Source organism: Hemitrygon akajei, chromosome 18 (genome assembly GCF_048418815.1).
Source record: "Hemitrygon akajei chromosome 18, sHemAka1.3, whole genome shotgun sequence".
NCBI lineage: Eukaryota > Metazoa > Chordata > Chondrichthyes > Myliobatiformes > Dasyatidae > Hemitrygon > Hemitrygon akajei.
The window spans coordinates 13,596,860-13,608,688 of NC_133141.1; the positions used below are offsets into that span (position 1 = coordinate 13,596,860).

At 36.4% G+C, this 11,829-nt stretch overlaps 1 protein-coding gene across 5 annotated transcripts in view; it reads left to right on the forward strand.

The window, feature by feature from the left end:
• The window catches only part of LOC140741109 (electroneutral sodium bicarbonate exchanger 1-like), a 205,331-nt gene extending 194,139 nt beyond the window's left edge, over positions 1–11,192 (forward strand). For 4 of the 5 annotated variants that reach the window (XM_073070876.1, XM_073070871.1, XM_073070872.1 and 1 more), the window contains exons 23-26: positions 1,453–1,550; positions 4,804–4,917; positions 6,241–6,282; positions 8,539–11,192. In XM_073070876.1, the coding sequence (XP_072926977.1) occupies positions 1,453–1,550; positions 4,804–4,917; positions 6,241–6,262 (234 nt within the window). In that variant the 3' untranslated portion in view covers positions 6,263–6,282; positions 8,539–11,192. Of the gene's footprint in view, positions 1–1,452; positions 1,551–4,803; positions 4,918–6,240; positions 6,283–8,538 lie in introns of those variants that run through there. The other variant, XM_073070875.1, reaches the window with a different exon arrangement.
• The last annotated feature ends 637 nt before the right edge of the window (positions 11,193–11,829 follow it).

The following is an 11,829-nucleotide window of genomic DNA, read 5'->3' on the forward strand; positions in this document are numbered from 1 at the left end:
GTGAATTGTGTGCTCTTCTCCTCCCCCCCCCCCCCCCATGGTTGATCCCAAAAAACAGAGAGAATTGCAAAACATAAAAAGCTAAAAATTCAAAAACGGAAGTGTTAGCAGTTCAGAAGTATTCATCCCCCTTTTGCTCAGTACTTAGTTGAACCTCCTCTCACAGCTATTACAACCAGAGTCTTTTTGAATAAGTCTCTATTAGCTTTGCACAATGTGATGGAGGAAGATTTGCCCATTCCTCCTTGCAAAATGGCTCAAAGTATGCCAGGTTAGTTAGGGAGCACCAGTGGACTGCAATCTTGCCAGATATGTTTGATCAGGTGAAGGTCAGGACTCTGACTGGGCCACTCAAGGACATCGGTTTCCTTCATTTGAAGCCACTCCATGGTTGCTCTGGCAGTGTGCTTTGGGTCGTTGTCCTGACCAGATTTCCAGTCCCTGCTGTTGAAGAGCATCCCCACAGCATGATGCTACCTCATCATACTTTAGAGATGATGTTCAGTATTAAATTTATGACACACATATTGCTTAGTGTTGAGCCCAAAAAGTTCCACTTTAGTTTCATCCGACCACAAGACCTTCTTCCACATCCTTACAGCATCTTCTAGGTGACGCTTTGCAAAGTCTTTACGGGCAAGGATATGCTTTTTTTTAAGCCAGGGCTGCTTCCTTGCCACTCTTCCATAAATACCTTCATCTCCTGTTGCAGCCACTGACTTCTGAAGCCTCACTCAGAGTGACTGTTGGCATCACAGTAACCTCTCTTCAAATGCCATTCTTCTCTGGCAACTGAGTTTAGAGGGGCAGCCTGTCCAAGGCAGTGTGGCTGTGGTTTCATGTTTTTTCCACTTTTCACAATGGACTACACTGAGTACCAAGGTATGTTCAGTGCCTTTGAGATAGTCTTGTAGCTTTCCCCAGATTTGTGCTTCTCTATTATCATTTACTGACTTGTTTTGAATGCTCTTTTGCCTTCCCTTTGGTTTGGTCTGTTGAAAATCTACAACACTGTTGGACCTTGCAGAGAGAGGGGGTATTTTATTCAGGTGATCCTTCAATTTTCTATGTCAACAAACTGAATGAATTGGTTTGGAAATGTACAGCATTGCATCTGAGGAAAATTAGCATAGTATGTAATTACAAAGGGAATGAATACTTTTTCAGCCTCACAATTTTGGTTTTCATGTTTTAGTAAATTGTTGACAGGCTTTGGATTTTTTCCTTTTGATTTGACATGGTGTACAATGTTTTGTAGATCAGTTCAAAAATTCTACTTCAATGTATTTTGTATTTAGAAAATGAGACAGTAAAATGTGAAAATAGTTGTGGGGTGAATACTTCTTCAAGGCACTGTAGTTATTTGTGATAAGCTGTGGAAAATATTTTTAACATATCAATACTTTTTGGATAGTTTTTTGATCTAGTACAGTGTTTTTATTTCTCTAACAGGAATCAGAGAAAATGCTGGAACCAGGGGACAGTGGTGTGCAACTACCAATGGAAAGTAGAAAACTGCTTCAGAGTCCAGTAAAGAGTAATATTTATAGGTAATCCAGTGAATAGTGTTTCTAATACTCCTTCCCAATTAAGTTGATGTAATTTTATTTGCCATTTGGAATTCTCATGCTAGTTTCAGCATCACCCCTCATTTTTTATTCAAATATCAGATACCATATTGATCTCCTAAAAACAGCAATATTTGTAAATCTATCTGTTTAAATGTTCATTGTAAGTATCAAATCCAGTTTCTGAATATTTCTTATTTACAGTTCAATTGTCTATCAGGTAAAGTTAAGTCACCATTGTTCTGAAAGCTGTTGATGATGCCATTCTTTTAAAATTAGAAATGGTTCACTGGAGGTACACCAGCAGTCTTATAACTTAACCAAAGTCTTCTGCATAATATGATTGTAGTCACAAATGCAGCATTGCTATATTGGTGTGTGACCAGTATATTAAAAATTGCAACAACATACTCTTATGTTAGATTTCACATTTATGGTAAAGCAATGCAATTGCATACTGAATAAGCAGATTTTAATTTGTTGGATAACAGTACGATGACAGAAAGCGCGTGCATACAGCAGGTAGGATTTCCATAGACAGCCTTATTTACTTTGTGAGTAGCATCAAGACTTGTGTCGTGTCTAAAGTTTTTTTGCTTAGGTTGTAACCATGACATGCAATTTTAGATTTTTTTAAGCATTATTTTGATTTCAGTGACTTCTAACTTCCAACTTTGCGCTATTTTCTTAAAAGCAGTTTTTGCAAAGTAGAATGCATTGCAATGGACGCATAACTGAAGAGCTGACCATTTTGTTCTTGCCATATGACTAAATCATTTGCTAAAGAGTCAGCAAAAAAACAAATCTGCAAAACTTGCGCATTGCCTAGCAGCATTAGCATATTCTATTTTCTTTATTCTGGTTGTCAGGTGAAAGTGTGGGACAAAGTGTTGTACATTCACTCTGCTCCATTTATAAACAAAGCCTTGTGTCAGATTAAAAATTCCTGGCGTTGGTGCTTCTTGTTGCCAATTTCATAATGCTTGTTACTAGAGCCACTGTACCAACCAAAGTTAGTAAATCTTTGAAATTGAACACAGCAAGTCAGTGCCTTTATGAGATGTGTTTACATAGAAAATAAATATGCAATTGTGCACTAAGATTAAGAGCACTTTTTTCTGCGTTCATGACATTTTTTAAAAAAAATTGATTTTGCACTTGGAATGAACAAAAATGTGTATTATTGTATTGAATACAATTTTAATTTGAATAGTTTTTTTTCCTTTCCAAAATTTGTGTAGTTACGTGATTTGACATTGCAGAGAATGATTCTGTTTGACAATTTGTCTTTGTGTTGTGGACCAAACTGTCAAAGACTTACTGCCATTAGAAAGTGATACTGGGATGCCTTGAACTGCTATTGTTCTTGTGGAAGTAGGGAATTCTAAATTCTTCCAGTGACAATAAAGGAAGTGACTATCTGTCAAATTAGGATTATGTAAAACTTGGATGGCAATTTGAAAATGTTCTCATGTTCTCAAGACATAACTGCTTTAGCCCTGGTGCACTCATGATCATGAGAATGACTTAAAATGTTAGGTAAGTTTCTGCAGTACATTCTGTAGATGCTAAAGCCACAGTGTGTTGCTTAATAAAAGAAAAGGTGGTTAATGAAGTCCAATGACAGAAACACTGATCATATCAAGTAAGTGACAACCTACTTTACTGCTCCTTAAATTGGATGTAAATTTGAGGAACATAAGATGGAAAATTCTTGTATTCCATCACATTTTAACCATTATTTTTCCTTGTAAACAAAACAAATGGTGGGAATTCCAAATATAAACTACCAGCATAAAATGTTTGACAATCTTCGCCTTACCAAAATGCATGGCTTTCTTATTTAAGTGGCCTTATTGGTGGATTTGATACATTCAAAGGTGTACCAGTCTCTCAAATTTGCAAGATCTGTATAAAAACATCTTCTCTAAGTGTACTTAAAGACAATTTAATTTTGTTTTATAAAATGTAGCAATATTGTATAAGCAGCATCAATCTAGTCAAAATTTTTTGGTTGTATTAGTGTTAAAATCTGAAGATGGAAGGGAATACTTCCCCCATAACTAACATAAGACTGCAATAGCTGACAGCAACCACCACTCAAGGTGCAGGAGTAGTAAGCAAAGTTGCAGTTTTTGGGCCGTTCTGAGTTAGAATCATAGAGTAATGTAGCATGGAGACAGACCCTTTGGCCTGAATTAAACATGCTGGCCCTGGTGCCCACTTAACTTAGTCTTATTTGCCCACGTCCCTCAAAATCTTTCTTATCCATTTTTTTTAGTCAAAATAAATTTTTGACAAATGACTTTATTTCTTTATTTTGTAGATGACTACAATTGGGGGGGGGGGGCGGCGTGGCACAGGGACCAACTGAGTTGATCTACTGTTAATCACTATTTGATTTAAAAAATCTATCCTTGCCCTCTTCTCGCATTGTTTTTCAATGTACCGTGAGGACATGTAATTCAACCTCATCATCACCTCTCAATTGCTTGATCAATATCCAGTACTAAATGAACAGAACTTTAATCCAATGAAATACTGGGAGGACTGAAGCTGTTATCTTTGTTCCCCCCCCCCCCCCCATAAACACATTACCATTGAATCCATCCTTCCGATAAATAAGGCTGAGCCACATTCTTTACAATCTTTGTGTTGCATATTACCCTAATTAGAACTTGGGAGATTTATGCCATCATTAAGAACGTCTTTCTCCATACCATTGCCCAAATCTACCCCTGCCTCTGCTCAATTATTGCTGAAATTTTCATCTATTATTTGTTACCTTTAGTCGTGACTGTGCCAATACAAAAATGTGTGATCTAAAACCTGTGTTCTAAATCCCAAAGAGTTGTCTTCACTCATTAACCTGCTAAGGTGAATGGTATTTCTTAACCAGGAGCCATAAATGATAAAATTCTCATTCATATGCTGTTTTTATATCCTGCTCTGTCCTCTCCTCTTCCTTGCTTTATAATCAGGCCTTATAACCCTCAAACATCTGTGCTCCTCTGACTCTTTCTTAATACCCCAACTTTAATTGCTCCACTACAAATGCCTGTGCCCCAAGCTCCACCTTATTTTTTTAAACTCCTTTAAGGTGCCTCTTCAAATCCACCCTTCTACCCTAATGTGTCAAATCTTGTTTAATAATCTTATTGTGAAATACTTTGGTATATTTTCATAACTTTGCATACACATGTGTTGTTAATCCTCACTTGAATTTTGTTTGTAGGTGTGATCCATCTGAAATTAATATCTCTGATGAAATGTCCAGATCTACAGTTTGGAAGGCACTTAGTATGAATACAGAGAGCACCAAAACTAAGGATAATACAACTTCAAAAAGGTAAACAGCTGCTGACTTATTGTTGTTTTGAGATTTTTGAAATCCCTTTGTCAACTTGACCTACTCTTTCAAGAATATTGAATGGTTCTCTCTGTAAATGGAGCTTTCTGGTAAATTCACCAGAAATGTTCTTGAGCAAGGAAATAGCCCCATTCTGGTGAGCCTATCTCTCTGTCAGTATGTGAACAAACTCAGCCTTTGCAGAAATATTCATTGAAACAGGGACTCGAGTTTCCTCCTGGTAACTCTGTTATTAACTTGGATTGAAAGAACTGATAATCCACTGATTTGTGAGTTCATTGATTCAGAGGATAGTAGAAGATTTGGAGGGCACACCTTCAATTGACCTGGCCCTAGTTAAGGCAAGTGGACAATCTATCATGGTTCTCAGTCCTGACTATTAACTAGTGGCACTTCACCAACACTCGCTGTCTATGCTCACATGAACAAAATGTTGCTTGGATAGCTGAGGCCAGATGGCATCTTGTACTTCAGCAAAAGTCTACATCTTTAGGACTGAAGAACCCTGAAAATGGGTGTTAATTTTATCAGATATGATTCATCTCACCGTTAGCTATTAGCATTAAATATAGCTTTTTTTAAATGGCTTATTTGTAACATTATATAATAATGCAAGTTACAATTGTTGACTTCTGAATTAATCTTATTTCACAGTAATATTTTAATGGATAAGCATTTAATTTTTAAGTGAGTTGGTAAATTTGTCCAGTACCCTATTTATAGTGAACAAGGGTGATAAGCAAACAAAATTATAAAAGCATTTTTGAAAAATTACTGGCCAAGATATCCTTGACTTGGTTTTACAGTATATTTCTAAAAGAGCAGCCAATTCTTCCATCTGAATAATGTGCTAGACTGGTATACAAATTAAATTGGGGTCAGATACTGATGGTCTGGTAAAATGCTTCATTAGTTTAATACTAAACATAACCAGTAATCCTCAGTGGGACTGCTGGAAGCATGAACTGAAAGCATGAATGGCCTCTTGAAATTTTCTATAAAATTGATGTCAATTTGGTGGTCCTCCTATCCTTTAAATGCTTGCTTTTACTTTGGCTCAACAAAGGAATGACCAAATGTTTCACTTTTCCCTTCCTAACTGATAAGTTAATCAACCATATCTAATTTACCAGTGGCATTTTGCCAATCCCATTTACGAGGCCTGAGCATGAAAATGGTCCAAGTTCCTTGTAAGTATCAGGGTGATTGCTCCACCTGATGCATATGAAAATAAACTCTTTTTATCAAAAAGAAACACCTTTGTTCCCTTTTGTCTTTCATACTTCTTTCTTTTTGCAACAGTTCCATTCAAAAACCAATGTAAGACGATATTCCTTGGATCAGGTGAGTCGACCATTTCAGCTCCTTTATAGGAAAATGAAAGTTTTGTTCTTATTAAAATGAAGAATGTTTGTCTGGTATACCATGGGCCAGTTCCAACAAACTATCCCCCTACTTCATTTTAACAAAGAGCTTTGAACCCCAGAATTATACCTGACTGAGTTTTTTTTAATTCTGCAAAACACTAGCCCAATATGACTACTGCCAAAACTATGGGTGCTTGTGGCGTAGACCTATTATATTCACACAATGAAGTACAGTGGGATGAAACTGTTGGTACAATGCTACCATTTCATCAACTTAATTTTTTGTTTTAAAAAGCTTTTGTTTTGGTCTTAATTATTTCTGTTTGCTTAAGTTATTAAGTTTGCTAAAATAAAATCTATTCAAATTTAAACCAGTACCCAACTTAAAACTGGAATTGGAAAAAAAAGTGCCAATAATCAGTAGATTTGAGGGGATAATCCAGGGGTGGTGGAGTGTGGGTGAGGATCCACAGATCTTTTTCATTTCTTTGTGTCAACTTTGGCTTTGTGGATGGTACACTGCCTTTAAATCAGAAGACTCTGTTATCATTCCAAACCCAACAATTGAACACATTGTTTAGATAGGAAAGTGAACTGAGGAGGATGTGTACACTGTGCAAAGAGATTTGGGCATTTTGAGTGAGTGGCAACGATGTACTAGATTGAGTTTCATGAGGGATTCTCACGCTTTTTCAGTAAGAAAACCTGAATCTAGCAATTACAAGGAAATCTGCAGATGCTGGAAATTCAAGCAACACACACAAAATGATGGTGGAACGCAGCAGGCCAGGCAGCATCTGTCAGGGTGTCCTGACGAAGAGTGTCGGCCCGAAATGTCGACTGTTCTTCTTCCTATAGATGCTGCCTGGCCTGCTGTGTTCCACCAGCATTTTGTGTGTGTTGCTTGAATTTCCAGCATCTGCAGATTTCCTCATGTTTGCCTTTTTAAATCTTGACAATGCTGTTTCCCTCTTCCCCCCCCCCCCCACCATGCTCCTGAATCTTGTTCTCTCTCACATACCCACCAACCTTTAAAATTCATTTGCCATTTACCAATGTCAAGGTGTAATTTATAGTAGCCAATTGACCTTTCAGCATATCTTAGGGATGTGGAGGAAACCAGAGTACCTAGCAGAAAACCATGCAGCCATAAGGACAATTATGCAAACTATACTCAACACACCATCCAAAATCGGGATCACAGCCAAGTCTCTAGAGCTGTGAGACATTACCCAAAATCCTGCCTTATTCCCAGGTTTCTTTTCTCAATTTTATTGTCAGGTATTTACATTCTTTATATTTCATTGTTTCAACAGTTCCCTTAGTGTTATCTTGAAAATTCCAAAGAGTACAGACCCAATTTATTTCATCATCTTTAAGAAGTTAAATTCTCGATACTCAAATATCATAATCAGCTAGTCTTTTTTTTACTTGTTGACTTAGTTGCACTCATGTTTCATTATGGGGTTACACATACAAAATGCTGGAGGAACTCAGCAGGCCAGGCAGCATCTATTGGGGGAAAAAAGCACAGTTGATGTTTCAGGCTGAAACCCTTCCACAGATGCTGCCTGGTCTGCAGAGTTTCTCCAGCATTTTGTTTGTTTGTTTGTTTGTGTGTGTGTGTGTGTGTTGCTTGGATTTCCAGTGTCTGCAGATTTTCTCTTGTTTGTGTTTGATTATGGAGTTTGTCATCAATTACTCTTTACCTTCAGGACATTAATTACTTCACATACACTCCAGAAGCCCTTGTGTAGCCAACAGCTGGAGACTGTTTTTACTTAATGGAAGCCAGAAAGGAAGCCAAAGTTAAGTTTCAGCCAATGAAGAAGTCATTGCTTATTTCCACTGGCTCACTTGGCTCCAAATGCTAAGATTGTAATTTTCAAATCCCAATATGGCCTAACTCCTCTCTAACCATACGTGCCAGCTTGCACCTTCCATTCAACCAACTCTAGATTGCAGCATGTCCTTTATTCCCTCTATTCAAAGAGCACACAGTTATCTGTTAGATGTCATGCTTAGCTACTCTACATCTCTCTTTAAAAGTATTTTGTATTGTGACTGTTATGTCTTCATGTTTGAGTTTTATAAAATATCTAACCATGTCTTCATTTCTTTTAGCTGCAATTCCTCAATATTATCCTTACAACTTCAATTTCAAGTGCTCTGATGCAACCTTTTCTCAAAAACTGACTTGATATAAATGCACAGCCTTTTGTTTATTTCTTAGGATTAAATCCAAACCTTGATAACGAAGGATGAAGTTGTAATTGACTCAGGGAGAGCCAAAACAGGAGGATTTGCAATTAAATATTCGCAGTGCATCATGGAAGATCCTTGGAAACTAAAACAAGTTGAAGGCAGCACGTTGTCCTTTTAAGTACTCAGAACCCCAATAAAGCCTTTAAAAGAGTCTAAAGTTTTAATGAATTTGAATTTTAATTTTCTGTTTTGCAAATCATTAGGTTGGCCAGAAGTTAATGAAAGTTTAAATTGGAGGAAAGTCAGTGTAATTTTGCATATTTTTAAAATTTTCAGTTTTGTAATAAAAAGCCTGACAGAAATCAACCTTTGAAAGGTTTTCATCTCTAACCAGCATATAATTTGAGATGTTTGATATATAGATTGTAAGAATTAGATTTGTTATATGTACTGTATCACAATTATTGTGATTATTAGTGCTGTATAATGATTTCTACACTTGTGTTTTCATGTTTCTGCATGAAAAAGTTCTAGACTATCAAAGATGTTTACGTGTACCTTGATCACTAAATGTTACCTTACTCAGTAATAAAGCAACTTGCTGTGCAATATACTGTACAAACTAAAGTCACTACTAACATACTACATGGCCAGTTGTATAAAATAATGTTGAGAATGTTCTCTAAATCCTTGCCAATAGTTTTGAGAGGCTTCTGTCATTTGTACCCCTCATCAGCCTGCTAGCAGTAAAATCCCTATTAAGAACTCTGAGGAGGGGTTTCAAAAACACCTAGTTACCACTTACTATGAACAGCAAAATCTTTGTTCCTCAAATGACAAGTAATTTGCAGCAGGGAATAGTTCTTTGAATCCCTTAAATGCCACAATTATATTTAGACATTATCTAATTAGAAAATAACTATTTCCAAAAAATGGGACCTGAAAAGACATGCTAAATGAAGTACAAAATAATGAAATGTGTCTTGTACTTCTATTTCACCAAAGTAATGTACAAAGTCTCCCAAGCACTTGACATTTACTATTGCTAGAAAAGATTGTCATAGACACTCTTAACTGTTTCATAAATCAATTCCTTTGAGACTGTGGAAGTGCAATAATAATAGCAATACACAAAACATTACTGTTTATACTTCATACCATGGAAGCAATATTAGGAAACCACTAAATGGGATAAAATTAAAAATGTAGATTCCACCCTTTGCTATTATTTTGAATGTGGTTCTTATGCAAGTGCCCTGATGGTAAATCTAATCCACACAAAATTCAAATGAATAAACTATTGTGGGTAAATCATGAGATTGAGGAACACTAATATCCACAGTCAATTGAGGTTAAATATTTTTTCAAATTGCTGTATGTTCCTGAACTCAAAGTCAAGACGACATCTGAAAGTGTTTCAAAATAATAGAGGAGAGGGATGAAAAGAAGATTCTTTGGTAGGAGCTGGGGGGTATAATCGGCTTGACTCCACTCCTCAAAGGGCCTTTGATCAAGTCTAACTTTTGGCTGAGGTATTGCAATTGTCCTTGTATCTTTATAACTAAAAAAAAAAGCACTACGCTGTTTGCAGGCTGTTGAGGGCACCTGGCAATAACAACAAATCTCTCCATTCTGATGGTAAAACTCATTACTTTAGATACTTCAGTTCACAACCCCAGAATTCATTACTGTTCAGTCACTTGTGTAGGACATTTGTTTCTGTCTGATTTCCTGGAGAAACACAGCAAACCAACCAAGCAATTGCCATGATTTTATGATTTTGAATGTAATACATACCAAAAGAAAATAAAAAATAAAATATATCCTTACTGAATTTAAAAAAGTGCAGGCACAAATTTTTAATATAGCTTCTTTCTAGTGAACTACATGTAGAAATAGAGACTCATTATTTTATTTAGAGAAACTTAAAGAAATATATTAATAGATTATTTTGTTGCAGAAAACCTATAGTCTTATGACACTTAAAATGTAAATAACAGCAAGCAGCAATCTGATCCACCTGGTCCACCAAATAGCAGTATGTTGGCCTCAATCTAAAGGATGGGCTAATAGCTGAATTAAACAACATTAACCACAAACCCCTTGAACTAAGAAATAGGGACATAGAGTAGAAGCAAATGTGGCTTCTATTTTAGTGAAGTTCATTTTTTTTCTTTTAGTCCTGAGATTTAGATATGAAGACCCAGGTTATAAACATTGTTTAAGTGCAGTAATGTGTTTGCTGATTTCAATTCAAGGTGGGTGTAAAAGTTATTTGTTATACTGGAGGAATTGTGTAAAAGTGCTGTATGGTCAGGTAATACTGTTGTTTAATCTTGTCCTTTGTGTACACTTGTAGTGAAAGTAGAGAAACAGATAGTGAGTGTACTGCTAAAATGTAATATGAAATGTATCTTTTTAAAGAGACAACATTCCTCATTTAAATCAGCCTGCATTTGGAAGAGGTTAGAAAGTTTTTGTTCCTCTTTTTGTTTGGTCTGTAATAGGTATTAATGGGGGAAAATTATTTCTGTTCAAAATACTATGGAGTCTTATTGTGCGTATATCATAAAATGCAACCTCTTTAGATCATAGCAGGAATTCTGTCTACTTAAATGATAAAAATGTGAATGGAAAATTGTAATTTATTTCTATAAGGAAATAAAAGTGACTAAAATGCTATGACTTGATTATTATCACTTTTATACTAGGTGAGATTCAATTAGAATATTGCAGATCAGTTTATGATACAATGTTTATTAATGTACCATCTTTATGTGGCAGAACATAAGACATAGGAGTAGAATTAGGCCATTTAGCCATTGTATGCTCTGCCATTTCAACATAGCGGATACATTTCCCTCTCAACCCCATTCTCCTGCCTTTTCCCCATAACTTTTCACACCCTGACCAATCAAGAACGTATCAATTTCACCTTAAATACATCTAATGACTTGGCCTCCATAGCTGCCTGTGGAAACGAATTCCACGGATTTACCACTCACTGGGTAAAGAAATTCCTCCTCGTCTCTATTCTAAATGGATGTCTCTTTGTTCCGAGGCTATGCCCTCTACTCCTAGATTCGCTCGCTATAGGAACATCCTCTCCACATCCACTCTCTAGGCTCTTTCAACATTCGATAGGTTTCAATCAGATTCCCCCCTCACTCTTCTAAATTTCCAGCAAGTACAGCCCCAGAGCCATCGATCGCTCCTCACATAATAAGCCTTTTATTCCCAGAATCATTCTTGTGAATCTCCTCTGAACCCTCTCCAATGTCAACATATCCTTTCTTAAATAAGTGGCCCAAAACACTTC